The following is a 25595-nucleotide window of genomic DNA, read 5'->3' as shown; positions in this document are numbered from 1 at the left end:
CAAAACGTATCTAGAATAATTATACCACCACGTGTTTCTTGTTGTTTTGTTGACTCAAAATAGCTGAACAAACATTTTAGCTATTGTTCAAAATACTGGTCTAAAAATACCAAGAGAAAAAGTAGTGAGACCAATTTTTTGAAAGTGAAATAATTTTTGAAATATCTTTTTTTGAAATTCAAATCCTTTGATTTTTACCACACTCCGTTTCTTAAATGAGTCCTCGCATAAAACGCCCTAAACATCCCGAAATGGTCATTTGAGTACACGCTCATAATTTTTCAATTATTTCTTTCAAAAAAGAACCTGTTCACTCAAACCGATTCACATTATTGACTTGATAAAACCGTTAAGCTATAGGAAAAATTTGTTTTAGAATATTTTACATTGTTTGTCTAAAAAATTTATTACAAGAAACTTGCGTAAATGTAAATTTAAAACTAAAACAAAAACTGTACCCATTTTTTTGCGAAACTCTTCTGTTGCATTTTTAATATCAATTTTACATTAAAAAATTATGGCCGGGAAAGCTTTATTTTCAATTATTGTTGTAATACTTCAAAATTTGACGAAAAATTCCAGTCAAATAAAAATGTTTCACACTCATAAACAGGTTGCTCGTTCATTTCATTCAGACGAGAGTCACAAACATATTGCAAGCTCTGTCTTACTTTCGGTTTTCTGTCATCCATGCTGTTGGCGTATCCTCAATTAACATACAAATCTTTTTCATGGCCATGGTGTCCACCCTGACCTTGTCCTTGACGTTGACCTTGTCTTTGATACTGAGTGGGAGTGTTGGGGGTGTGTGTGTTGATAATATAGGATATCCAGTGGTAGTAGCTGGACACCCTGGTGAAGTAGCTCACAGACTCCGAACAGAAAACATTACTGAAAAGCCACATCACTCTTAGTCATGACTAGGTGTGTTGAGGAGCACGTGAAAGGTATGGACGCAAAAAAAAAACGGTCTTGAGTTGCAAAAAAGGGTTTCGCTCCTCAAAATAACACTTAGTCTGGAATGCCGGACTATGATAAGACAAGCCTGATTGCTTTTCACAGATCCTCTGGCAATCGCATAAACGTCAGTTATGATTATTGATTATTGTCCCGACTTTCGTAACGACAGTCACGGATTTTTTGTGCTTGATGTATTTTTTTTCTTCAGACAAAATTCGACTTTTTCCCTAGCCATTTGAAAATTTCTTATCATTCAAAAGGTATTGTTATTCTAAGCTTAATATTGAAAATATGTTTCACTTGTGATCATTTTTCGTAAAGTTATGGGGGGCGGTTCTAGGATTTTCTCGAGGGGGGGGGGGCGGATTTTCAAACAATTTTCGAAAATTTTCACGAAATTTTTGAAAAAACAGGTCAAAAGCTGTTTTTAGGCACTTTTTTGAAAACTTTGACAAAAAATCGCGTTTTTTTTGGTGCGTGCTCCCTCTCAAAGTTAGTATATGATGGCGCAGAAGGCGCCTATAGAACAACTTTAGGGTTGGTCTGCCAAAAATGGATTTCTTAAAATGGCTTTCTTTGGGTCGGCGAAGGGTCAAATCCCTGACTGGGGGCGTCAAACTAATGTAACGCGAATTATTTTTGCGGGGCGAATTACCCGGCACAACGAAATCGTTCCAAATTGATTTGAGGCTAGCTTAATTTTGTCTTACTAAAACTTTATAGGTTTTCAATTTGCCCTGATAGACGAGCAGTCTTGTTCCGTCTTAGAAAATGTTCCAAATTGTTTGAAGGAAGCTTAATTGCCACGAGTGATTTGTTAATTGGAGCAAAATCTAACACATTGTACTTCATATGGCATGTGAGGGGATGATTAAAAAAACTCAAAAGTTTCGCATTTTTTTTCTGTTTTTTCAAAAATATAATCGTTTTTTAAGCAAACACTGCTTCATAGGACTTAAAAGACAGTCGGAACATTCAGGGCTTTGCCTTGATACGAACAGTTTTGTTAAAGATTTACGAATCGGTTACACAATATGCTATGATAATGCTGGCCTCGCCAATTCCAGTGGACATCAAAAAGACGTAGCTATTTAAACAAGAAAAAATAGCACCCGTAAAGAAGTGTTAATCGGAGTTTGCTATGAAGAGCAAACTTGGTACTTTAACCATGCAACAAATCCAATAAATGACCAAACAAAACGATGAAAAATTTATATTGTGATCAAAACCCTTTTTCGATCTAAAGTACTAGAAAATAATAGCAGGCTCTACCGAAAGCAAAGCTATCGATAGATAATCGCAATTCATAACAAGGATAGCCAGGTTGCTGTGCAAGTAGCACAGAATGTTCCAGTTTTTCATGTTTTTCATGATTTTTGTTGGTTTTGTGAGTCATGTGATAAAAGAATCTGACAAAAACATAGAATTTAGGTATCTTTGATAGTCACAATAAAACAGGCCAATCGAGAACGATTTCAGTCAAAAGGCTAGAAAAAAACGAAAGAACTAAAACAATTGTTTTTTTTCTTGCAGTTTTTTTTGAATTTTTGAAGTTTTTATTCTCTTATTCCCGAAATAACACTAAAAACCTTCGATTTTTTTTTTACTTGAGTTAAACTAAAGTGCCATGGCTTATCCTTCTAAAATAAGCCTGCTCGCTTGCTTTACTCGCTCGATATTGAAAATAGACTCAGACAAAATTGAAGAAAAAACCTTTCTCTGGGCGTCAAGTGATCGTGCCTACCGACCCCTGGCCGTCGTTCGGCCCCAGTAACGATTCCGAAGAGACACTCGGGAGAGGATGTGCCACAGTAGGCCTTGAAGAGAGGACCCCCATCGTCCTGGGTGAACACACTACCTCCGTCTATTAGGGGGGAGCCACAAATCAAGTCCTCCCTGCACTTGCGCATGTCGTTAGGACCAATGCTAACAAAATCGGCTTCTTAAAAACAAACGGTTGTCATGAAAAACTGAAGTTTAAAATTTTAGAACTCCAAAGGGACCGCACCGAATCCACAATTCAAACCTTCGTCAGATCTTCATTTCAACAGTTTATTTAGTATACAGTGCTGATCTTCTTAACTTGGGTCAAGGTTTGACACAAAAAACTCATGAACTTGACTATGTTTTTGCAGTGCAACACAAAAAATGAAAAAGCAAAACTGTAAATCTAAAACTTTGAAATTTTTTTTTGATTAGATCGACATAAAATGATTTTGTCAGTGCAACCTTAAACCATCAGATTCTGTTAATTGAATTTCAATCATTTTCTTCATTTGATGTTCTTAAACTGGTTTCAAAAAAATTCTAAATTTTGGATTTTTGGAATTTAAATTAATACTTTGAAAAACTCCTCGCGGGCTTAAAAACAAGACAAAAATGTGCTTACAGCAATTTTCTTCTTTCATTCCTGGAACTTTTATAGAATTTTGAGTCAGTTCTCTTCATATTGGCCCATTATGAAAAAGCGCTGTTAAATATAAACCCTGTCAGCAATTAAATCATTTAAAAACAATTTAAAAAATTCAAAACGTTTTAAATTATCATAGAATCAAAATTACATAACTTTAAAATTACATAAGTTTTTCAGAAAATCAAAAACTGAAACTTTTGATCAATTCTGCAGAAAGTTTTCCAATTAATTTTTTTTTTCAAAAAAGTAAAACTATTTTCTACAGCAAACGAACTTCAACAGACTTGAAAGCTCTTTATTGATATCTTGCACGCTAATTTTAAATAAGAAACGCGGCATTCTATGACACAGAGAACAAAGGAAGAGTCTACTACTACCACATCTACTCCCGCAACTAAGAAAAGATGCTTAACCATTTCTTATTTATTTGGTTACTTCAGCGAGCTTATCTAAATCTTGATTCGAACTTTCTGGTGGTCGTCATCCAGCTTCCCTTGTGTCGCTGAAACACACCGCAACTTTTATAGCTAGCCCAATCTAGCAAGCCCTGCTTTCCGCTGCTCTTTTTCAAGCCCCCTTCATTTTTCAACAAAACATTTTGCTAATTCAAAGCTTGCTAGTCCTAGTTGCCCTGCATTCTCGCTGATCATCATTCGACTTGCTTAATTTTGAATGTTTCCTCACTAGTTCTTCTCCTCGTGTCTTTCCTTTCGGGGCATATTGGTGATAGTCCACACTAGTACTTTCCTCTCGTGCCTTCTGCTTTACACCCTCTTCGTGCTAAACCAGTTCACACTGGTTCTCGTCTTCGGGTCTCTCTGCAAACATTGCTTCTAGTAATCATTAGTGTTTTTCCCGTGCCTTCCGCGGCATGTTTGCTTCTGGTTGAAAAAGTCTCTGTTGGTACTTCTACGTGTCTCTCGGGACACATTGGTACTACTAATCAGTACTCCTCCCTCTCGTGCCTTCCGCGGCATACTTGCTTCTGGTTCAAACAGTCTCCACTGGTTCTTCTACGTATCTCTCGGAACACATTGGTACTACTAATCGTCACTCCTCAATCTCGTGCTTTTCGCGGCATACTAGCTTCTGGTTGAACCAGTCTCTGCTGGTACTTCTATGTGTCTCTCGGGACAAATTGGTACTACTAATCAGTACTCCTCCTTCTCGTGCCTTCCGCGACATACTTGCTTCTGGTTCAACCAGCCTCCGCTGGTTCTTCTACGTGTCTCTCGGGACACATTGGTACACCTATTCACTACTCCTCCCTCTCGTGCTTTTCGCGCCACACTTGCTTCTGTTCGAACACTCCGCTGGTTCTTCGTTTCGTGTCTCTGGTTCTTCGTTTCGTAATCACTAGTCCTCCCCTCGTACCTTCCGCTGCACACTTTCTTCTGTTCGAACTAGTCTCCGCTGGTTCTTCTCTTTGTGTCTCTGGGGACACATTGCTACTAGTAGTCACTAGTCCTCCATCTCGTGCCTTCCGCTGCACATTTTCTTCTGTTCGAACTAGTCTCCGCTGGTTTCTCTCTTCGTGTCTCTGGGGACACATTACTACTGTCTCTCGGTATACATAAGTTCTTCTAATCACTACTACTCCCTCTCGTGCCTTCCGCAGCACACTTGCTTCTGTTCGAACAAGTCTCCGCTGGTTCTTCTCTTCCTGTCTCTGGGGAGACATTGGTACTAGTAGTCCTTAATCCTCTCTCTCGTGCCTTCCGCGGCACACTTTCTTCGAGTTCAACTATTCGCCGCTGCTTCTTTGCTTGGTGTCTCGCGGGGCACTCTGGTACGAGTAGTCACTAGTGCTTCCTCCAGTTCTGTCCGCAGCACACTCGCTTTTAGTTGATTCATTCTGACTTGCGAGACACAATGGTGACTATCATTGCTAGTGAGTGGGCACTACTACTCGTTTTCGTGTCTTCCATAGCAAACATAAACACTCGAGGGCAGTTTTCATCATATGAGACTGTAATAAAACAACCCAAATGTAAAAAAGTACTATTAAAAAGTTCATTAACCAAGGGAATTACAAATATCATTCCATTGAAGAACTTGAACAGCAACTGACAAAGGAACTCTCTAATTAGGCAGATTTTGAGGAATTTCAGCAGACCCTCATTGAATAAATATCATGTATGATTGAACTTGAGAAAATTTTAAATGAACTGGCAATGTTTTTTTTTCCATGGAAGCAATAGATTTTCTTCAAAGAACCTCATGCTACGCAATCTTGAAAGCACCTATTGTTACGCAAAAGCTTCTCTTGTGTCGCTGAAACACACCGTCGCTTTTATAGCTAGCCCCATCTAGCAAGCCCTGCTTTTCGCTGCTCTTTTTCCAGACCCCTTCGTTTTTCAACAAAACATTTTGCTAATCAAAGCTTGCTAATCCTAGTTGCCCTGCATTCTCGCTGGTCAACATCCGGCTTGCTTACTTTTGAACGTTTCCCCACTAGTTCTCCTCCTCGTGTCTTTCCTTTCGGGATATATTGGTGATAGTCATCACTAGTATTTTCCTCTCGTGCCTTCTGCAGCACACCCTTTTGTGCTCGTGCTAAACCAGTTCCCACTGGTTATCGTCTTTGGGTATCTCCGCAAACATTGCTTCTAGTAATCATTAGTGTTTTTTTTGTACCTTCCGCGGCATACTTGCTTCTGATTGAACAAGTCTCTACTGTTTCTTCTACATGTTTCTCGGGACACATTGGTACTACTAATAACTACTCCTCCCTCTCGTGCCTTCCGCGGCATACTTGCTTCTGGTTGAACCAGTCTCCGCTGGTTCTTCACTTCGTGTCTCTGGGGACACATTGGTACTAGTAGTTAACTGTCCTCCCTCTCGCACCTTCTGCGGCACATTTTCTTGTTGAACCATTCGCCGCTGGTTCTTCGCTTAGTGTCTCTCGGGGCACATTCGTACTAGTAGTCACTAATGCTTCATTCAGTGCTTTCCGCACAACACTTAATGTTGGTTGATTCAATCTGACTTTCGAGACATATTGGTGATTATCGTTGCTATTGAGTGAGCACTACTAATCATTTTGTGTTTTCCACAGCAAACATAAATTTCTCGAGGGAAGTTTCTATCATCTCAGACTGTTTTAAAACGACTTATAATCAAAAAAGCACCAAGAAAAGCTCAATAAAAAAGGAAATTACAAATAACGTTTTGTTGAAGAACGTGAGCAGCAACTCACAGAAAATATGTCTAATTCAGCATATATTGAGGTTTTTCAGCTGACTCTCGGTGAATAACTATCATGAATGAAAAAATTTGTGAATTTCAGACCCTCAAGGAAAAACAATCATGAATGAATGAATTAGGCTGCGTTTTGTTTCCGTGGAAGAAATAGATTGTCGTGAAAGAACCTCCTGTTGCGCAATCGAAAAATCAATGTCTCAAAGAAATTCAAAAATCACGAAAAAAACTTTTGATTACCACGGTGATTGCTTTTCTGTTAGGAGTACTAACACTGTTCCCAACCATCAAAATTCGTTGGCATCAACAACTCTATTTTGTGTCTCCAATTTTTTTTAACTTCAACAGTGAATACAACATTTGTCACAGCTAGCACCTCAAACAGTCCTGTTATGACAAACAACTTCAGGGATCAAGGTCCATCTACTAGAGTAAAATTTCAATGTTGGAAGCCTATGCTATGACAAACATCAGTCTACGACCCTTAAAGAAATGACTTACAGTCATAATTCACCTCTCGTTACTCCGAGAAGTTCTTCTAGTTGTTTGCTGCGAGATCAACCTACAGAATTTTTGTGACAAAATGGTTTTAGGACCTTCCGAATCATCACCACATTCGACCCACCTGAACTAAATGTGAGCAGTTGTAGTTACAGTCAACCGGCTTATCTCGGACCCACAGAGCTTTCAGGCAACTCAAATTGCTGTAGCTTACGCTATCCACTCGAATGGATTCAGTGGTTTGTTTCAAGCTGCAGTTGTGAGCAATCCACGGAAAAGTCCGGTTGAAAAAAATATCATACTTGCAATCATTATGCATTGGAGATGGCAAATTTTTAACTAAAAGTTTCGTTACAAGCTCCAGTCAGTACAACCAAGCAAATGTTGAGCATACTAGACAATTTGGTAATCCCAATTTCATAGTAACAGCTTTTATCAAGCAACTAGAGGATTTGGAACAACATCTTATGCTCAATCCAATAACCTTCGTGATATATTCAGTTTTTCAACAAAAGCTTGTTTATAACTTCCGGACAAACAATTATGAAGCAAATCTTGCGTCGAGCATCCTCTCAGGAATCACTCGGCATATACTACCTCCCGTTGTTTTCATGAAAAATGAGGCGTTTTGTATCCTTCACGGTATAGATTACGTCACCTTGTATATTATACCATATCAACTTCAGTGATTGGCTGAACAATTACGCAAAAGCTTGTGAAAACTTAGAGGTAGCCTGAAAAACCATATACTGGAGGATCTAAATTTAAAGATCAATTCAAAAAAACAGGGATTGGAATCTCAGATAGGAAACAAAACGTTTCAATTCATCCCGTAATAAAACTAGCTCAATTCACTTTGTCTGCCCGATTGATCAACAGAACCACTTTTTGGGTCGTTTCCCAGAGTTCTTAAAACTCTCGGTTCCTAAAACTCTCTGAAAAGAAACGAGCAGGTCAAACAACTTTCGCTCTGCTTCACCTGTTTGTATGGTCTTAAACTGAATGACCGTAAATCTAAAAAACGGTGCACACTCGATAACTGTGCAGAAAACACCAGTCAGTGCTGATACCCTATATTGTTCCATTTCCACCTAATGATGATGCGTTGAACCAGGAGGCACTCTGCCATGTTAAAAATCAACTGCAGTTTATGCCCTTAACTCTTTTTAAAGAAAACAAATTAAATAGTTTCTATGCAAAATTGGAAAATTGCAGCAATTGTTCGTACACCTGCAAAGCAACAGCAGACAAGCTACATTGTATTCTAAGGCAGACAATTTGTTTAGACGTGTAAAACACTTTTTCCAAGGACACACAGCGCTCTTAACTTGTGAACTTGATCATCGGAAGTATTGAATCTGATCGTGCTATTTTCAAACCACCAAGTACTTATTTGGGAAAACCAACTCAACAAAACATGCGCTAATTTCAACCATTTGAGCCATATTAACTTTCCTTCTGTCGAGGACAACATTGTTATAATTTTACTCGGTATGGATGTTTTTGGTTAATTGCCGAACGTGACAACAAAAAGGACCCAATGTATTCCTCGCGCAATTCGGAACTGTCTGGGTTGGACTATAACGGACCCGATGAATCCAAAACTTTTTCCTGATAAGGTTCCACATCACTCAACTAATTTTATTGATACAAAATACTCCAACAAATCCAAGTTTAGAGAATTAATGGAAGAACTTTGGACAGTTGAAGACATTCCTCGGCGAGTTTAACATTCAACATTCAACATGTAGAGAGTTCAGCATTCCTCGGCACTCTGCATTAAATGAGAAGCTATTCTGTTTTATGCAAAATAGTATCGTTCACGATGGAACTAGATATCTAATGTTTCTTGTGAAAGAGAAGGTCTCCCTACCTAACAACTACGTAATCGCTAAAGCGCAATCAAATTCTCTGCAGCGCCGACTACAGAAAGACCACGTCACGCTAGATCTTTACAGCAAATTGCTGACCACCCATCTTGACAAAGGCTAAGTTAAACCGGTAACCTTCTTGTCTCCACAGCCTGCAAACATTTTGGCACCTTCCTCATCATCCGGTTACCAACCCGAATAAGCCTGGGGTGGTAAGACGCGTTGCCAATGTAGCTTCCAAGATCAAAGGTTTATCGTTAAGCTCATAACTTGAGTCAGTTCCTGATCACCTCAATTTTTTGTTCGGAATCTTGCTGCGCTTCAGAGAAAACCCCATGGCAGTCTCGGCAGACATCGAAGGCATGTTCATGCAAATTGGAATAAGAGAACAGGATCAAAATGTTTTACGCTTCTTCTGTCCGTCCCAAAAGGCTGTAAAGTAATATCAATAGAGAAGACTGATATTTGGTGCTTTGTGCTCTCCCCCCATTGCAATTTTTGCCTGGCACCTGACAGGAAAATTATTCAGCATACATTAAACTGAAATCTTGAAACTCTAAATCAACGAAAGCTTCTATATGGATTAGGAAAACTTTTGTCCAAACTTTTTGTCTACGACAATAGCTGAAACGTCATTTGTGGTTCTTAAATCAGGGTTATATAAAGGTGGTCTCATTCTGACCAAATTGGTTTCATACAGTTCTGAAGCTTTTTAATCGATTGCTGATACCAAAAAAATCAACTCGAAGAGTGTGTAATTACCCTCAAAGTTCTTTAACAGGAACTTCGGCGATCAGGAATGATATAGTATGACATAATTCGTGATCAATACAAACCAGTCATCAAAAAAGACCTACTCAAGGTAGCAAACTTTTTTTGGTAAAAATTCCTAGTTTCAGAGGAATCCCCACGCCCTTTTCGTCTCCATAATTACATGTTTTCGTAGACGCCTCCCAAAGCCCAATGGCGGCGTGTATCTACCATCGACCTGAAGAAGCTTCTCTCATTCACGCAAGATTATCATTGGTCTTACGAAAGTAGCTCCTCTGAAACCAGAGAATATTGCAAAACTGAAACTACAGGCAGCTTTTTTAGGAGCCCGACTTCATAAGTTTGTTGTGGATAAAAAAAATCATATTTTAAAAAATTCAGTTCTAGACAGATAGCAAAACCATCGTGGCCTGGCTAAATTTGTGTTCAAAAATGTAATCATTCTGTGCTTGTCGCATGAACGAGATCCTCTGTCTGTCAAAAATGGATCAATGGAACCACATTCCAAGTAGGATGAATCCTGCAGATCATAGAGCCCGTGGTTGCGTCCCTTCAGACGTATACCGCTTTTGGATAACTCCGCCAGAATTCCTTTTGCATCTTCTGATGACACACCATACCATTTCCATTAGTTATGCGACGAAAGCTACTGAATCATTTCCTATTTAATCTCGGCTAGATTCTACTCGTTTACCGGATTGGCTTCGCTTTCTTCGCTTTGCAACACCCTAAGTGCAAATCTGTTCTATACTTCTAATCCGAGAAAATTGGAACCCAACAATCATTAATGCTCGCAAAAAAAACTAAAGCGTTGCTGTTTGCTAAATCATAGCAAACGTATTTTTTGAAGTTTCAAAGAAACTGCGAGCAAATGAACCGCTTCACAAACAATGCACGCTTGTTCTTTTTCTCCATCCTCGGATGGAATTGTTCTGCAAGCCCGAGGCCGTCTTTGCAACTCTCCAATGAAGGACAGTACTAAGTTTTCACTCTTTTATCATACCAAAGTGCCCTCAACTCGATTGATGCTGGAGCACATCCACATCAGGTGCATCCATCTCGAAACGTTTTTGCGTGTACGCGTCCGCAACTATGTACAGCAGAACTTCATTATGATACGGCTCCGCCAAGCCCTCACACTAATCCATACACGTTGTTTCTACTGTCGCAGGTTTCATGGGATTGGAATGACAACTATTATGGCCTAATTTACCAGCAATCAGAATTGAGAAACCTTAAAACTGCCCTTGTCTTTTCAGTAATATTGGCATTGACCCTATCGGTCTCTTTTTCATTGCAGAATATACGCGTACAGAGAAAAAAAACATATGCCTGTTCACATGTTTGACGATACGAGCAAGTGCATTACCGCAGTATGGGGTTTTATTGCTCGACGAACAATTCGTCATAAAAACTTGTCGGACAATGCTAATTATATTTTTGAGCACGTAGAGAAATCAAGGTTACTCCAATTAAGATAGAGAGCAAATCCGTACGGATTGTCATGCAAACCACGACATCGATTGGAAAATGAATCCAACATCGGCCCTCCCTTTTGGTGGGGTGTGGGAAAGGCTCATTTCGATGGTGAAACGAGCTTTCTTGATCAGCCTTGGTTCTGCCCGCCGCACTCAGGATTTGCTTAGAACTATCGTGGTTGAAACAGAAGACCTACTCCATTCGCGTTGTTTTACTCAAGTCAGTAGGGAAAATAATGACGAATTTCCGATGACGCCCAACAGCTTCTTGATTGGGCGCTAGTTCCCTTTCTCGACGTCGGTGATGCTTGGAAAGGACAGCCCCCAGAAACTTGCTTCAAAGTCATGGAGGATCGTGAAAAAGAGAAACGACATCTTCTGGAAGCGCCTCCATCGAGAGTATGCAACCACTCTCCTACGCCATACAAATTGGATCCAGCCAGTAGAAGAGATTCGTGTCAACGACATCGATTGGATACTCGAGGATTTTACTACGAGAAGAGTTTGGCCGTTGGGACGAGTGACAGAGATATTCACCGGGAAAGACGGCATAGCGCGTTTGTGTGTGGTAAAAACAGCGCTAGGCAAATTATTCAGACCCCTCGAATAACTGGCTTTTGGTCATAAGGGAAAACCTAAAGGGCTCCCCCTAGAATGTTAATGCTCTTAAAGCTTATGTTTTTTTTATTCATAATTGACTTCTAATGTAATTGTAAGCCCGCAAAAGAGACACTTGATCATGCTTTAACTTTTGACGTATAGAAAAGCAACCAACAAACGGGGAAATTAAATCAAACTAAAAGAATATTCATGACAAAAGATCTTTTTTTGAATAAATAAAAATACTGTCCGTTGACCAAAACTAAACAATTTTAAGCATAAGTGTCACGTTTTGCCCAACGCATATTTCGCTCCTCATGATTTCACACGTTTTTGTCCTCACACGTTTCGCCCAAGAATTTAATTTATAGCAAGATTAATTATTCACCGCTTTGTTGATTGACAATTTTAGGGGCTAAAAGTGTTTTGGGAGAAACTTTTTAATGATTTAATGAGAGGCAAATTGTTTGAGGGGCGAATAATGAGAATATCATTTCCAAAAAATTATGATCATTTCTTGGTTCAAAAACAATGCCACTTAGAAATTGCAGACTTGAGACTTTTTTCTCGATATCTGTTGAGTATGGAACAATTTAGAAATTATTAGTCTGGGTTTTTACAATTTTTACAATTTCTACTAGTTTTTGCGTGTAAAAAATTAGTTTGAAATGACCCGTTTTACGGCAGAATTTAAAATTAAAACTTTGCAATAGAAACTGCACTATAATAGTTCTAAAGAAGTTTTAAGCATTTTTGGTAATAATAACGAATTTTGAATCATTTTTCAGTACAAATAAAATCTGGCTCCTTATACTGGCACTTTTCAATTTCTCACCTACTTTGTAATGTCCAATTTTAATCAAGGGGGGGGTTTCGACGAGCAAAGGGATTTTTCAAAAGAAACTGATTTCCGTTTTCTCCAAAAACCGTATAAAAGCCCCTACTTGCAAAAAAAAGTTTAAGCCATCCGCAAAACTTTTTAAAAGTTAAGCCAAAATTGCGTTTTTTTGACCTTCCGCGTACTGTATGAAAAAACACGCGCAAAAATAGTATTTTTCATGTACTTTATTAATGATTTTGACAAAAAAAAATTTGTTTAGATATTTTTTATATATTTAGTAGCAATCGTTATTTTCATGTTTTTTGGGTAAACATAAATTTTCAGCAGAAACCAGGTTAACGGATTTCTTAGTTCGTGATCACCAATTTTTACTAGGTTCGATCACACCTAAAGGACTGCGAAGCAACTATCCCGAATGGTGGTTTCTTTTTGGTTCGATCACTCTTAAAGGGGTGGTAAGCAACTATCGCGTATGGCGGTTTCTTTTACTTGGTTCCATCACTCTTAAAGGAGTGGGAAGCAACTATCGCTTATGGCGGTTTCTTTTACTTGGCTCGATCACTCTTAAAGGAGTGGGAAGCAACTATCGCGTATGGCGGTTCCTTTTACTTGGTTCGATCACTCTTGAAGGAGTGCGTCGCCTACTTTGTACTCTCCAACTTTATTCAAGGGGGGGGGGGGGGGGTTTCGACGAGCAAAGAGATTTTTCAAAACAAACTGATTTCCGTTCTCTCCAAAAGCCATATAAAAGCCCCTACTTGCAAAAAAAGTTTAAGCCATCCGCAAAACTTTTTAAAAGTTAAGCCAAAATTGCGTTTTTTTGACCTTTTGCGTACTGCATGAAAAAACACGAGCAAAAATAGTATTTTTCATGTACTTTATTAATGATTTTGACAAAAAAAAGGTTTTTTAGATATTTTTTATATATTTAGTAGCAATCGTTAGTTTCATGTTTTTTGGGTAAACATAAATTTTCAGCAGAAACCAGGTTAACGGATTTCTTAGTTCGTGATCACCAATTTTTATGCGGGAAGCAACTATCGCGTATGGCGGTTTCTTTTACTTAGTTCGATCACTCTTAAAGGAGTGGGAAGCAACTTTCGCGTATGGCGGTTTCTTTTACTTGGTTCGACCACTCTTAAAGGAGTGGGAAGCAACTATCGCGTATGGCGTTTCTACAAATTTAGGTACTTCAAAAAACTCGTATGGGTTCAAGATTGACATCGTATTAAAGCTCTTTCAAGTTGCTATTCAGATTTCCACAAAATTCATTTTTTTCACATTTGTATCAGGGTCGATCATTTAGTTTACCTAATGCTTCAAGGTTTAACTATTTTAGTCACCTTGGAAAAACATATCGAGAAGAGAGGGAGGTGTATGTCCAGTGTGGGTGTTGGACACAGTGCCCATTCCGGATGCCCCTATGAACCCGTCGAACTGGTTGTATCTGAGAGAAGCACAGGGCCGCAACACCCGCTGGTACTCCATCACCATCCCACTCAGAGATATGAGGGCCAAGTCACTCAGACAAGGGTACACTTTGCAACTGAAGCTGTGAAAAATAAATTTGAAGTATGTGAAGATGAACGTGTTTAAGGCTGACTAGGAAATTTTGTGTGCTAAGTTAGTTAACTAATTTCGATTAAGCAGTCGATTGAGCTGAAAACAAGCATGGGTAAGCATTTTGATTCAAGTTAGTTGACAATAATTTACAAACAATGATTTTAACCAATTAACAAAATAAATTTAATTTCAAACAAAATTATCCTTAAGTTTAAGTTTTTTCTTGCACATGGAAACATTTCATTGTCATTGGACCCTTTTTAAACAGTTTTTTCATATTTTTACCGACCCTTGCTTTTTTATTATACAGTGCTGATTTAAGTTATCCGTACAAAATGAACAAAACTTGAGTTTTCAAACACGTTTTTCTCAAATTGGGTTAAGATTAGACAAAAAGTGAAGAGAACAAAAGTTGCTTAGAATTTCGGCAGAATTAATTTAGTGCAATTTTTCCCCTAAGTTCTCTACCTAAATTTAACCTAAAAAATTTTGCTCTTTCAAATAATCAAAAATTACGCTGAAACTACTTTGTTAAATGATGAGAAATATATATCACAAGAAGCCTCCCACTACACACCCCAACAAAGTTCTAGAAAGGTTGTATCACCAAAAACCTGTATAGGAGAAAATATTTTAGCTTGATAGTCAAGAAATGAAATTTTTACAAAATAAAACCCAAAGTTTTTGCTTAAAAACAAACTTTAAACAATTTAATCAAATTTTTGGAGATTTAACCTTTCTGAAACTTAGTTGGGTTCTTTGTTGGGTGTGTAAGAGTCTTTTTGTCATATATGTTTCTCATCATTTAACAAAAAAGTTTCAGCGTAACTTCTGATTAATTGAAAAGAGCCAAAATGACCCATTTTTGGGGTTAAATTTAGGCTGAGAATTTAGGGGGGGGGGGGGGGGGTGGGAATTGCACTAAATTAATTCTGCCGAAGTTCTAAGCAACTTTTGTTTTCTTCACTTTTTGTCCAATCTTAACCCAAATTGAAAAGAACGCGTTTGAAAACTCAAGTTTTGTTCGTTTTGTCCGGATAATTTAAATCAGCACTGCATAACTGAGGCGTTTACTCTTGTGGCACATGAAGAGAAGTTCCGATGAAGCGATGTTTTTTACTTCCTGTCATTGTAAAGTCGCCCACCTCTATTTGGAGATCATGGGCTGAAAAAATTGAAAAGTTAAGATTGCACCACCTGGAGACTTAAACGGATTTTAAGCAAAAGTTAAGGTTCGATTTTTTCCACTCCCCCATTCAAATAAAAAAAACGTAGTTAAAGTGTCTTGTTTCTTTTTGTTTTAGTCTCTTTTTGCTTATAACTTGACCTTGGGATTTTTGATTAGATACTTGCCTTATGTCTAATCAAACTCATTGGACTTCCTCTCATTTTCTAAATGATTACAATAGAAAAAATCAATCAAGTTCGTTTTTCACATTTTATTCTTATGTCTTACTTAGTTAACATAGTTAGTATATCAGAAGTGTCGCTAATATTTATTATCACGCAGCAACTGACTCGAACTTGCTGAAAGTTCTATTCATTGGGCAAATCATTTAGCTAAGTTTCCAAATCCTAGGGTCCACTGGAGTCCAAAAGAAGTCGAGGCAACACGAAAAGCGAAAGAGGATATGAAGAGAAAACAGTTGCCACTATTTGATGCGGAAAGTGGCAACGTAGAATAGGGAAAATAAATGGAATATGAAGCAAGTGCTCAAGTCCAAAACAAAATGAGATCAGTCCTATGGAATTGAGGGTACGAGAATTTTTACGCAGAGAAATCGAAAAATAAAATCTTTTCTAGGAATTTGATTTTTTTTCCAATATTTTAAATTTAAGTTTCTCTACTTTATAACTTCTGACTGCTACAAAATTTTTAAGGAGAAAATTAAATAAGGCGGACCGTATGAGCATTTTTAAGGGCATTAACCAATCTCGCTCGAACATGCAAAAACAAGGAAAAAGTCGAGCAGGTGAATTTAGAAGACAGTGAATTTTAACTTCAATAGTTATATCTGCGAACTGCAGAGAAAACTTCTCTGGAAGATCATCAAAATTTTGGACGCCTCAAACTAGGGATCAATGATTGATTAGAGCCGTTTCATCTTCAATTTAAAAAAAACTGCGACCTGCAGAGGAAAATTTTTCTCAAAATTATCGACCCGTCAGACGATGGTAGGCGTAGAGAATGGAAAAAAAGTGCTCCCACATCTTAGAAATTTGAAAACAAACGATTATAATGGATTTTTGTGTCTTAAAACATTGTCAATATAATCGACTCCCATGTTAGGCTTAGACAACAAAATTGGACAAAAAAATGGATTCAAATCCATATCTTCTCGCAAAAACATTATGCATTATAATTCATTTGAAATCCATTATAATGGATTATAAAGTTTAAACAAAATCCTATTAAAATGGATTTCTTCCGCTTTGTTTTTGTTCCGCGTCGTGCAAAATTTTGCAAGAATTTCTGCATTTATCAAATGACCAATGCCAAATCATTGCAAAGTGATTGTACGGCCTACTCCATTTCTAAACCTAAACTCAAATTGCTAAAAGATTTCGTTAATCTTTCCCCCTAACTTTTGGGCCTTTGCTCACTTACAACCCCCCATCCCAACGTTTGCCCCCTTTGCCTTTTCCCCTCCCCTCGCCTCTCAAACACCAGAATCACTCCCCTCCCCACCTGCCTGGTCTTCTGGGACACCCCCACACCTGAACCACACCCCCACCTGAACCAACAACCTCTCCCCTCATCCACTTCAACCCCCACCCATCTCATCCGGTTCAGATAGGGTGGGTGTGGGGCGTTGGTTCAGTTGGGATTCATTTGGCGGAAGGGGGTTGTTTCAGGAGGGGGCAGGGTTGGGATTAGCTCAGGTGGGGGATGGCGGATGGAGGAGTACGAAGTGGCAAACATTGGGGAGAGGTAAGCGGCAATTGTTGAAAAGAACAAAAATCAATTATTGACAAACATAAAAAGTTAACAAAAATATCAAAGTTTTAAAATTTTAAAATAATCGAAATAACCAACTTTGCTTTAAACCGTAGAAAATACTTCATGTGCGTTGGAATTTGTATCTCAAAATTAGTGAAGAAAACGAATATAAATAAGTTATATTGTCGGTGTCGAGGAAAATGAAAAAAAAACTGATTATAACGGATTAAAAATGAATTTTGTTGCCTCGAAAAATCGTAATAACCTGATCCGTTTATAATTGATCATAATAGATTTCTTGGACTCTGAGAGTGAAACTCAATTATAATAGCTTTTTACTCATGGAACTCCAATGCAGGCTTCAACTGATTAGAAAGAAATGCTTGAATAAAAACAAAACGATACGCTTCAAAAATTCTAAACGGTGAAAAAACACATTCAAACAACGCCACAGGAAAAAATAATCAATTCCAATCACAGAAAAAAAAAAATTTTGCTTTTAAGCGAAATCAAAGAAAAATATCTAATCAAAAAACGAAAAAAAATCATCTTTTCTCTCATTTCTTCTATTTCAATACCAACTGGATTTTGAGAATTGTAAGCGGTTTTTGCAAGCAGGACACTCCCTTTGTTCTTATTTTGTTCTTTCATTCTCTTTGATCAATCCCACAAACTCTTAACATGTTCAAAGATTTGTCTCTGGAATCCAGGAAGCTACGGAAACAAAATTGTGCGCCTATTTAGTGCACAGTTTGGCCTCGTTATTTTTTTTACATTGCGTTTGGATAGTTGATTTAAATTAAAAACTTTAAAAAAATGTTGAAATTGAAATGTCATCAATTTTTATTACAGCGAAGACTGCGACTGCATATACTTTCAAGGGTAGTCGGAAATTTTCATAAGTGAAGGTGGCAATGGGCATGAGTGTTATATGGCTACTTAATGCAGATAAATATATTTTTTCAACTTTGGTGAAAGCCATGTTTTGTATTTTTCAATTTTCAACTGTTAATTGACCTTGGTCGTATTTTTGATTTTCTACCTGCCATTTTCGATTTAGAGTCCATTAAATTACAGTCCTCAGCAAATAGAAAAAAAAAAACAGTTAGCTTTTACTACCTATTACTACTTAAACTTATTTAGTCTTTATCTTTGATCGTTGCGGCAAAATTTGAACATGTTTAAGGACTTGTCTCTGGAATCCAGAAACATACAGACACAAAATTGTGCGCCTATCCAGTGCACAATTTGGCTTAGTAATTATGACAACCTATCAGACAATCTGTTGTTAGTTTTTGAATCTCCTTATAAGAAATTACAACCAATAAAATTTATCCAGGTATTTAACTCGTTTCCTTCTGAATCTCCACATTTTTTCTGAAAAGATTTTCGTTACAACTTCTGCTAATGATCTTGTTTTTTCATTTTGCAAGTAAAACAATGCCAAACGCCCATAACCGACAACTTTTAGCAAAAAAACCTACTGCTCCCGCAAAATTTAAAACTCGCTGACAAAGGTCGACAAGCTTATTAACAGAGGAAGCGAAGGAGAAACGAATGTTCGAGTGTTGTACAAGATCGGGACATACATTAAGCTGTAACGGATAAATTTATATATCAAGGATGAATTACTTTTACTTGAAACTAAACTGGTACTATCAGCAGCACAACCCCCTCTCTCGGGTAGACCAAAAATGCTAGTCTTACAATTTTCATAAATGGAAAAAAGTTAATCATACACTTTTCATGCAATTCTATAAGAACAAAAAAAACATGAAAGGTCTATGATTAGTGACTTTTCTGATATGGAAATTGTATAACTAGCCTTTTCCTATAAATAAAAAAAGGTTGTAAGACTTAGTTTCCCAAAAATTTTGGGATGTGTTTGTGAACAAACACAAGTGACAAAGACAATAGTCTACTTAAAACTTGAGTCACAAAAGGTTTGATCGTCTTGCATTTACAATGCATTGGAAATTACCTGAATTGTATAAGAGTTCAGAGTTCTTGCACAAAACATAAACTATAAGAATCAAACTTTTATATTTTGGCAAAAATTAATTTCAAATTTTGAATTGTTAAATTATCGAACATTGATCAATGCATACATAATTATGCCATACAAAATAAATAGAATTAATTTGCGTTTTCGAGAAAAATTTTGGGAAAGATTAATTTCAAACTTTGAATTGTTAAATTATCGGACATTGATCAATGCATACATAATTATGCCTTACAAAAAAAATAGAATTAATTTGCTGGATAAATTTGAATTCATTTCCAGAAAAACGGAAAACAAATCCAATTTTTTTTGTACCCAGGACTACGTTATGCAGGCAAAATTTAAATTTTGCATGCAAAAAGTTTTAGGAAAATGTTTGTTTCAGTACAAAAATCAATCTGCAAAAAAAATGAGGCAGGTGGAAAATTACTTTGAAAAGTTTTTGTTGTCGCCGTCAAAAAAAGGCTAGTCATACAATTTCCATATATGGAAATTGTATGATCAGCATTTTTTTCACAAAGAGTTTTTCTTTTTTATTTAATGCGATGCACCGAATTTCAGCCAAATCAAGAATAAAGTTCCTCGAAAAATATTCGATGACACCATTTTAGTAAAATGAATGAAATTTGTTTGGGTAGTATTTTTTCATAAACTTAATTTATGGATTTGTATGACTAGCATTTTTGGTCTAAAGAGGTAACCCGGGTTGTTGATATCGAGGCTTTACGGAACACATCGAGACCAATATCAAAAGTTTGGCGATGTGCATTTGGAAACTATATCTGTACCGAGCAGACAGAAATCTATTAACGTGCCAAAATCTATTCAAAAAGAATCAAAACTTGTTTAAACCTAAAATTAAGTTTAGGGACAAAAAACGCAGAAAATAACATAAGTCTTTAGAGCGAATGAAGAGTCGATCTGGCCGTTGCGGGCCAATGGATAAAATGTGGCAAAATAACAAACTCTTACTTTTATGTATTGACTGATTCACACCATGGATAACAAAAATCAGTTTTTGTTAGATCATGGGTTAATAGGAAAGTTGTTTAAAAGTTTGGTGGATCCAATGGATGGTTGAATAGTTGATATTTTACTGTAATGCAGAATGCAGAGTTCGTTTAGAGAACTCTATTGACATGGCCAGAAAAGTCTTCTATAATTCCATGGGGCATTTGAAAACAAAATAACTTTTGTAGCCAAATGTAAAACACAATTTAGCGATTGCAAGTTCAAGTTTTGAAACTGATTTTCCAGCTTTTGGAAATTCTCGGCTTTTACTCAAAACTTCTAGGCTGTTATAAATTTTTTAGTCCATCATTATCCGTCATAATGAATTAAATTAAATTTTACTTTATTTGTTTTATGATAGCTTTTATTCTCCTATAATAGATTATTTTAGATTTTTATGGAGACATACAATGAAAATCCATTATAATTGATTATTATCCATGGATCCTCATTGCGGGTAAATGCATTGTTCCGACTTTCTTTCATTTTTCCAATTTTCGATGAAAGTAACCGAATAATTGAGATCGGTATAGTTTTCGTTCCGACTTTCGAAAAAAGTGTTGGAATTTTGGAACTCGGTGTGATTTTTGTCTTTTTAACTTCATTTTTTTAACTTTAAACTTCGACTTTTTAACTACCCATTTCTGACGAATCTTTTTATATCAGCCAAACAGTATTGTTGTCCTGAGCTCAAACTTACAGCAATATTTCACCTGAGATTTTTTTTCAAAAAACTTTGGGTGGGTGTTTACTGATTGTCAGTTTGGCAAATTTGGAACAATCAACGCACGAGATAAGTAAACAGCAATTTAATCCGTCTTAAAATCGTGCCAAATGGAACTTAGGCATGCTTTTAGTCGATTTAAACTTTTGCGATATGCTAATTTGCCATTTGATTACAAGGCCAAAGTAAGCATTTTGAGAATTGTAAGTGGATTCTGCAACAAGGACGCTCCCTTTGTTCTTCTTTTGTTCTTTCATTCTCTTTGATCATTCCGACAAACTCTTAACATGTTTAAAGATTTGTCTCTAGAATCCAGGAAGCTACGGAAACAAAATTGTGCGCCTATTTAGTGCACAGTTTGGCCTCGTTATTTTTTTACATTGCGTTTGGATAGTTGATTTAATTTAAAAACTTTAAAAAATGATGAAATTGAAATGTCATCAATTTTTATTACAGCGAAGACTACGACTCCATATAATTTCAAGGGTAGTCGGAAATTTTCATAAGTGAAGGTGGCAATGGGCATGAGTGTTATATGGCTACTTAATGCAGATAAATATTTTTTTTTTATTTTTGGTGAAAGCCATGTTTTGTATTTTTCAATTTTCAACTGTTAATTGACCTTGGTCGTATTATTGATTTTCTACCTGTTATTGTCGATTTAGAGTCCATTAGATTACAATCCTCAGCAAATAGAAAAAAAAACAGTTAGCTATTACTAACTATTACTACTTAAACTTATTTAGTCAGTCTAGTTAGTATACCAGTGTTATCTTTTATTTTTGTTTGAGCTTTTGTCTTTTTAAACATACAAAACGGAATAAAATGACCCGTCAATCTTCCGACAATTATCATTTATACCTGATGAATGTAAGCCCATGATTATAGTCATATATCATTGTATTGCAGCGTATGTAGATCATTTGATTTAATCAACGGTTTATTCAACATTGAATACCCATTTGGTTTCAGATCCTGCCGTGAAACAGTTAATGCAATTGTTCAATTTATATAAAATATTAAACAAAATGCAATTGTTCAATTTATAGAAATATTAATCAAAAATTAAGAAACAATTTTCACGCAAAAAGCTGACACAATTGACTTTCGACTATAATTTCGAAACAAACGGTTGAAGATGTTGAGCACTCAGTTTTGTCTAGAAAAGCTCAAGTTTGTCAAATTCAGCAAATGAAAAAGTCACAGTTAATTTACTGACAACATTGACTGGCATATGTGCAGCAATCGAGTATACAGATGCTTGCTCTGTTGATCAGCACTGATCAGTTTTTGTTCTACGGCTTTTTATGAAATTTATCTCAACTGCTAAATTGTGATCACTGGCTTGAAAATACGCTGATGTTACTGCTAATAGACCATCCAGAACAAACCGGTTGCACATTGAAAATCAAGCAGCCTTAATTGAAATAGCGAGCTGGCTGGAACAAACAAATAATTCCCTGAAGTTTTCATGTTTGCTGAAGCATGGACAGAAATGAAAGATTTCATAGTACATTTTAGAAACCAGTAAAAACACCATAAAATCAAAACTTTAAAACCACTGAAAATTTCTTTATTTTCTCGGAAACTTCTACTCTCTACGGAAGTTTCAATAAAAAAAACTCATTACAACTTACAGAGCACTTTTGCAACCTAAATACAGTATGTTGTTGTTGTTCCGTGCTCGGGTAGTTCTTCAGAAAAATTTCGACATTTCAACCAGCCATTTTTAACGAAATTTTCAAAATATCAATCAAGAAAAATTGTTGTCTTGAGTGCAAATTTAAAAAAATCTATTTTACTTGTCAACATTTTTCATAAAGTTATTGGGGTTTAGATATTTTGGCCAATTTGGGACAATTAACGCGCGATATTTTTTGAGCTATAAACGCGTTAGCGGAGATTTTAGTTCAACTTAGAAATCAGTCCAAATTGGTCGGAAGAAGCTTATTTGCAATAATTGATTGTTAAAATGGAAGAAATTTCTCATTTTTTTTTATATGGCTTGCGGGGGGGATGATTTTTACAAAAAGTTTTCAAATTCTATTTTAAAAAAAATTTCAATTCATTTCAATACATTTATTTTTTTCGAAGTTACTACTGAGTAATATGAATTTTTAATGAGTCAAAACTTAAGGCTGCGGTTTTAATCAAAGGGGACTAATATTTCAAAGATGTTTGATTGGAAAAAATCAAATAAAAACTAGTTGAAATTTCCCTCAAAAGAAAGGGAGATTAAAGGAGCAGGTGAAATCTGAATAATAAAAGATTGAATCAGCCGCCGGTTTCTGTTTACGAGCAAAAGGACTGGCCTGAAATCTTCAGTGTTTCATTTTGCTCAGTCATCAGCAGCAAGTCCGATCTCTTAAAAACTTTTTTTCAAAATAAATAATTTTTCTTTTCCACTCTTACAATAACATAAAAATAGTCCTTTTCCAAATAAAATAGAGAAAAAATTCTCGTTTATTTCGATAAAACTTATAAATCGAGATACGCAATACCGAGGAAACCCGGATCATAAGGACGAAAAGGACTACAACAAGGACACTACAGACGAACCAGCAGAAGTGCAGAAGTGGACACAACCAAGGGTGACGCAAGAAAACTAAACAATCGTCGACCTTAGTAAGAAGATAAAAAATTGATGAACAAAATAAGATTAGCTAAACCTCCCCTCATAGATTTGTTTCTTTAAGCTGTTCGATTAATTTATATAATCTATTAACCCTGTGCTTTGTATTTACCCAGCTAATTAATTCATACATTTTTCTATCTATTGTTTCTACTATAACGTTTGTCAAGACAACTTGACGATAAAAGGTGAGACTTATAACTTAGGATAAATTACTAAGCCATCGACCAGCATTGATCGGTTAGTAAAGGAAAAATTTCCGTCAAAACTGGCTAGTTAAAAAGTCGAAATTTGTCTGAGGAAAAAAAACCCACCCCGAGCACAAATTTTTCGTTACTTTCGTATCAAAAGTCGGAACAATAATCAAGACCCTTTCTAGCACCTTTTAAGCTAAGTTTATGTATTTTGATTCAGAACCAGGTGCGGAGCGGATTATGCGTTGGGGTATCTTACTTCTCAGGAGTTCTATACTCTCCATATTTTACAGGACTTCTTTGGCGTCTAAACACTTTTGGCGCGGTATGGTTTGTTTTTCGGATTTTGCGTTAATAAACGCAATTATTTGGGCAAACCCTTCAAAAGAAGTATTCAAGAACATAATTTTTAAATCAGTTTCTTACAAATTCGTCTTCAGCGCACAAAACTTTGGCTATAGAATTTTGTGGTTTTGAGGACTAGGTCGAAATCAAATTGGACAACCATAAAATTCGACCAGTTTTTTCAAATTTTTGTAGATGTTCCTCGAGAAAACTTTAAATGCGCCCTTAAAAGTTTTCAGATCAGCTCGGTCAAAAGACTGCTACTGTAAACTAACCGCGTATACCTAAATATATTTCTTTTTGCTATCAAAAATCTGTTCTCAGATCTGTTTACCTGGTAATCCTGCTACGCAATGGGCGGCAGTTATAACCCACTGGGGGGCTATTATGGTACCTCCGCAGTAATACGATCCATAATAATGGTTGAATATTCTGCTCACTCGCACATAGAATGGCCTCGAATGAGGGGGAGAGGGTATCCCATTGATTATTGTGGAAACCAAGGGGACTCTCTTACTGGTAACGTTCGAAGATAAGGCTGAGTTCTAATCAGTTTAGTTCCAATTGTTTGCAATCATTCTTTCCGCATTCTTTATTTGTGCGAGTCTCTGACTTTGAGCTAATTGTACTACATTGAAAACTTGATCCCTCCGTTTGGTCCAATTGATTGTTTCGATAATCGAAACAAACTACCAGGGTCTAAAAATTAATTTTTCTTAATCACATTATTGAATCGACGGCAGCGTCAGTTTAAAGTCAACTTCAAGAAAATTTTGTTCCCCTTTAATATTGTTTTTTCAAAAAAAAGTTTCTTTTGGAACTAGTTTGAAATTCCCAGTTTGAAGATATATATCAATTGCAAACGTTGATCTCAGTTTCATTTTGATCACGGCTGAAATGAGGAAGAGAAAAAGATTTATAGACATAAATTATAATGATAAACAGATGAAGCCTCATAATTAAAATAGGTAATGTTTGTCTTATCGACCTTTTCAAGGATCAGAAGGGAATTTCGATTCGGCAAGCTACGATCATCGAACTTTTAGAAAAGTTTCGTCGAAATGTCAAAACTGCAAACTAATTGGAACTGCAACTTTGCTGTTTCCAGCATTTTAATTGTTTTATGATAGAAGGTGAAATTGTTATGTTTTGAATTCAAATCAACCCAATCTTTGATACTCTAAATAAATAGAGTTCACTGATCTATTTAACTGTTCAGACCACTTTATAAACTGCGGTTGAAACAAAGTTGATCTCAACTTAGCCTCTTTTCTATACCGGTGTTTCACAGATCTGCCGAGAACACGGAAAAGAAGAGTAAGATTAAGACATGGCTTTAAAACAAGTAGCTTCACGAACCTATCCAGCCAATAAAACTTAGGTTGATGAAAGGCGGTACAATAAGACAATATCATTTCTCTGAGCCCCTTGGTATTATTTCATCGGGTGGGTGCAACAAGGCTTAAAAAGACCATAGGTTTAAAAAACTTTAACTCAGACTTCGAGTTCTTACGCTTCAATACACTTGAGACGAAAAATTACGGAAA

General features: G+C 36.5%; 1 protein-coding gene across 3 annotated transcripts; it reads right to left on the bottom strand.

Moving 5' to 3' along the window:
- Window positions 1-553: 553 nt before the first annotated feature.
- Window positions 554-25148, bottom strand: LOC134840313 (complement factor D-like). Of its 3 annotated transcripts, none has more exons than XM_063856072.1 (6): window positions 24913-25148; window positions 24383-24593; window positions 15274-15364; window positions 13980-14188; window positions 2674-2902; window positions 554-891 (listed from the first exon to the last, which is right to left on the bottom strand). In XM_063856072.1, exons 1-6 carry the CDS (start codon window positions 25003-25005, stop codon window positions 708-710), a joined length of 1017 nt encoding a protein of 338 aa, XP_063712142.1. In that variant the 5' UTR covers window positions 25006-25148; the 3' UTR covers window positions 554-707. The 3 variants fall into 3 exon arrangements, with proteins under 3 accessions (XP_063712142.1, XP_063712143.1, XP_063712145.1); XM_063856073.1 differs by having other exon boundaries at window positions 2701-2902; XM_063856075.1 differs by having other exon boundaries at window positions 755-891; window positions 2705-2902.
- Between the last annotated feature and the right edge of the window lie 447 nt (window positions 25149-25595).

The sequence above is a fragment of the Symsagittifera roscoffensis genome, chromosome 2 (genome assembly GCF_963678635.1).
Source record: "Symsagittifera roscoffensis chromosome 2, txSymRosc1.1, whole genome shotgun sequence".
Classification (NCBI taxonomy): domain Eukaryota; kingdom Metazoa; phylum Xenacoelomorpha; order Acoela; family Convolutidae; genus Symsagittifera; species Symsagittifera roscoffensis.
The sequence above is the reverse complement of the archived record's forward strand: the minus strand, read 5'-3'. Positions and strand labels throughout refer to the sequence as shown.

Coding starts and splice junctions, on each gene's coding strand:
- LOC134840313 (XM_063856072.1), bottom strand. CDS start 25,005: ATGAGGCTTCATCTGTTTATCATTATAATTTATGTCTATAAATCTTTT. Junction 24,594..24,912: donor AAAATGAAACTGAGATCAAC/GTTTGCAATTGA, acceptor TAAACTGATTAG/AACTCAGCCTTATCTTCGAA. Junction 2,903..13,979: donor TCTCGATATGTTTTTCCAAG/GTGACTAAAATA, acceptor TTTGTTTTTAAG/AAGCCGATTTTGTTAGCATT.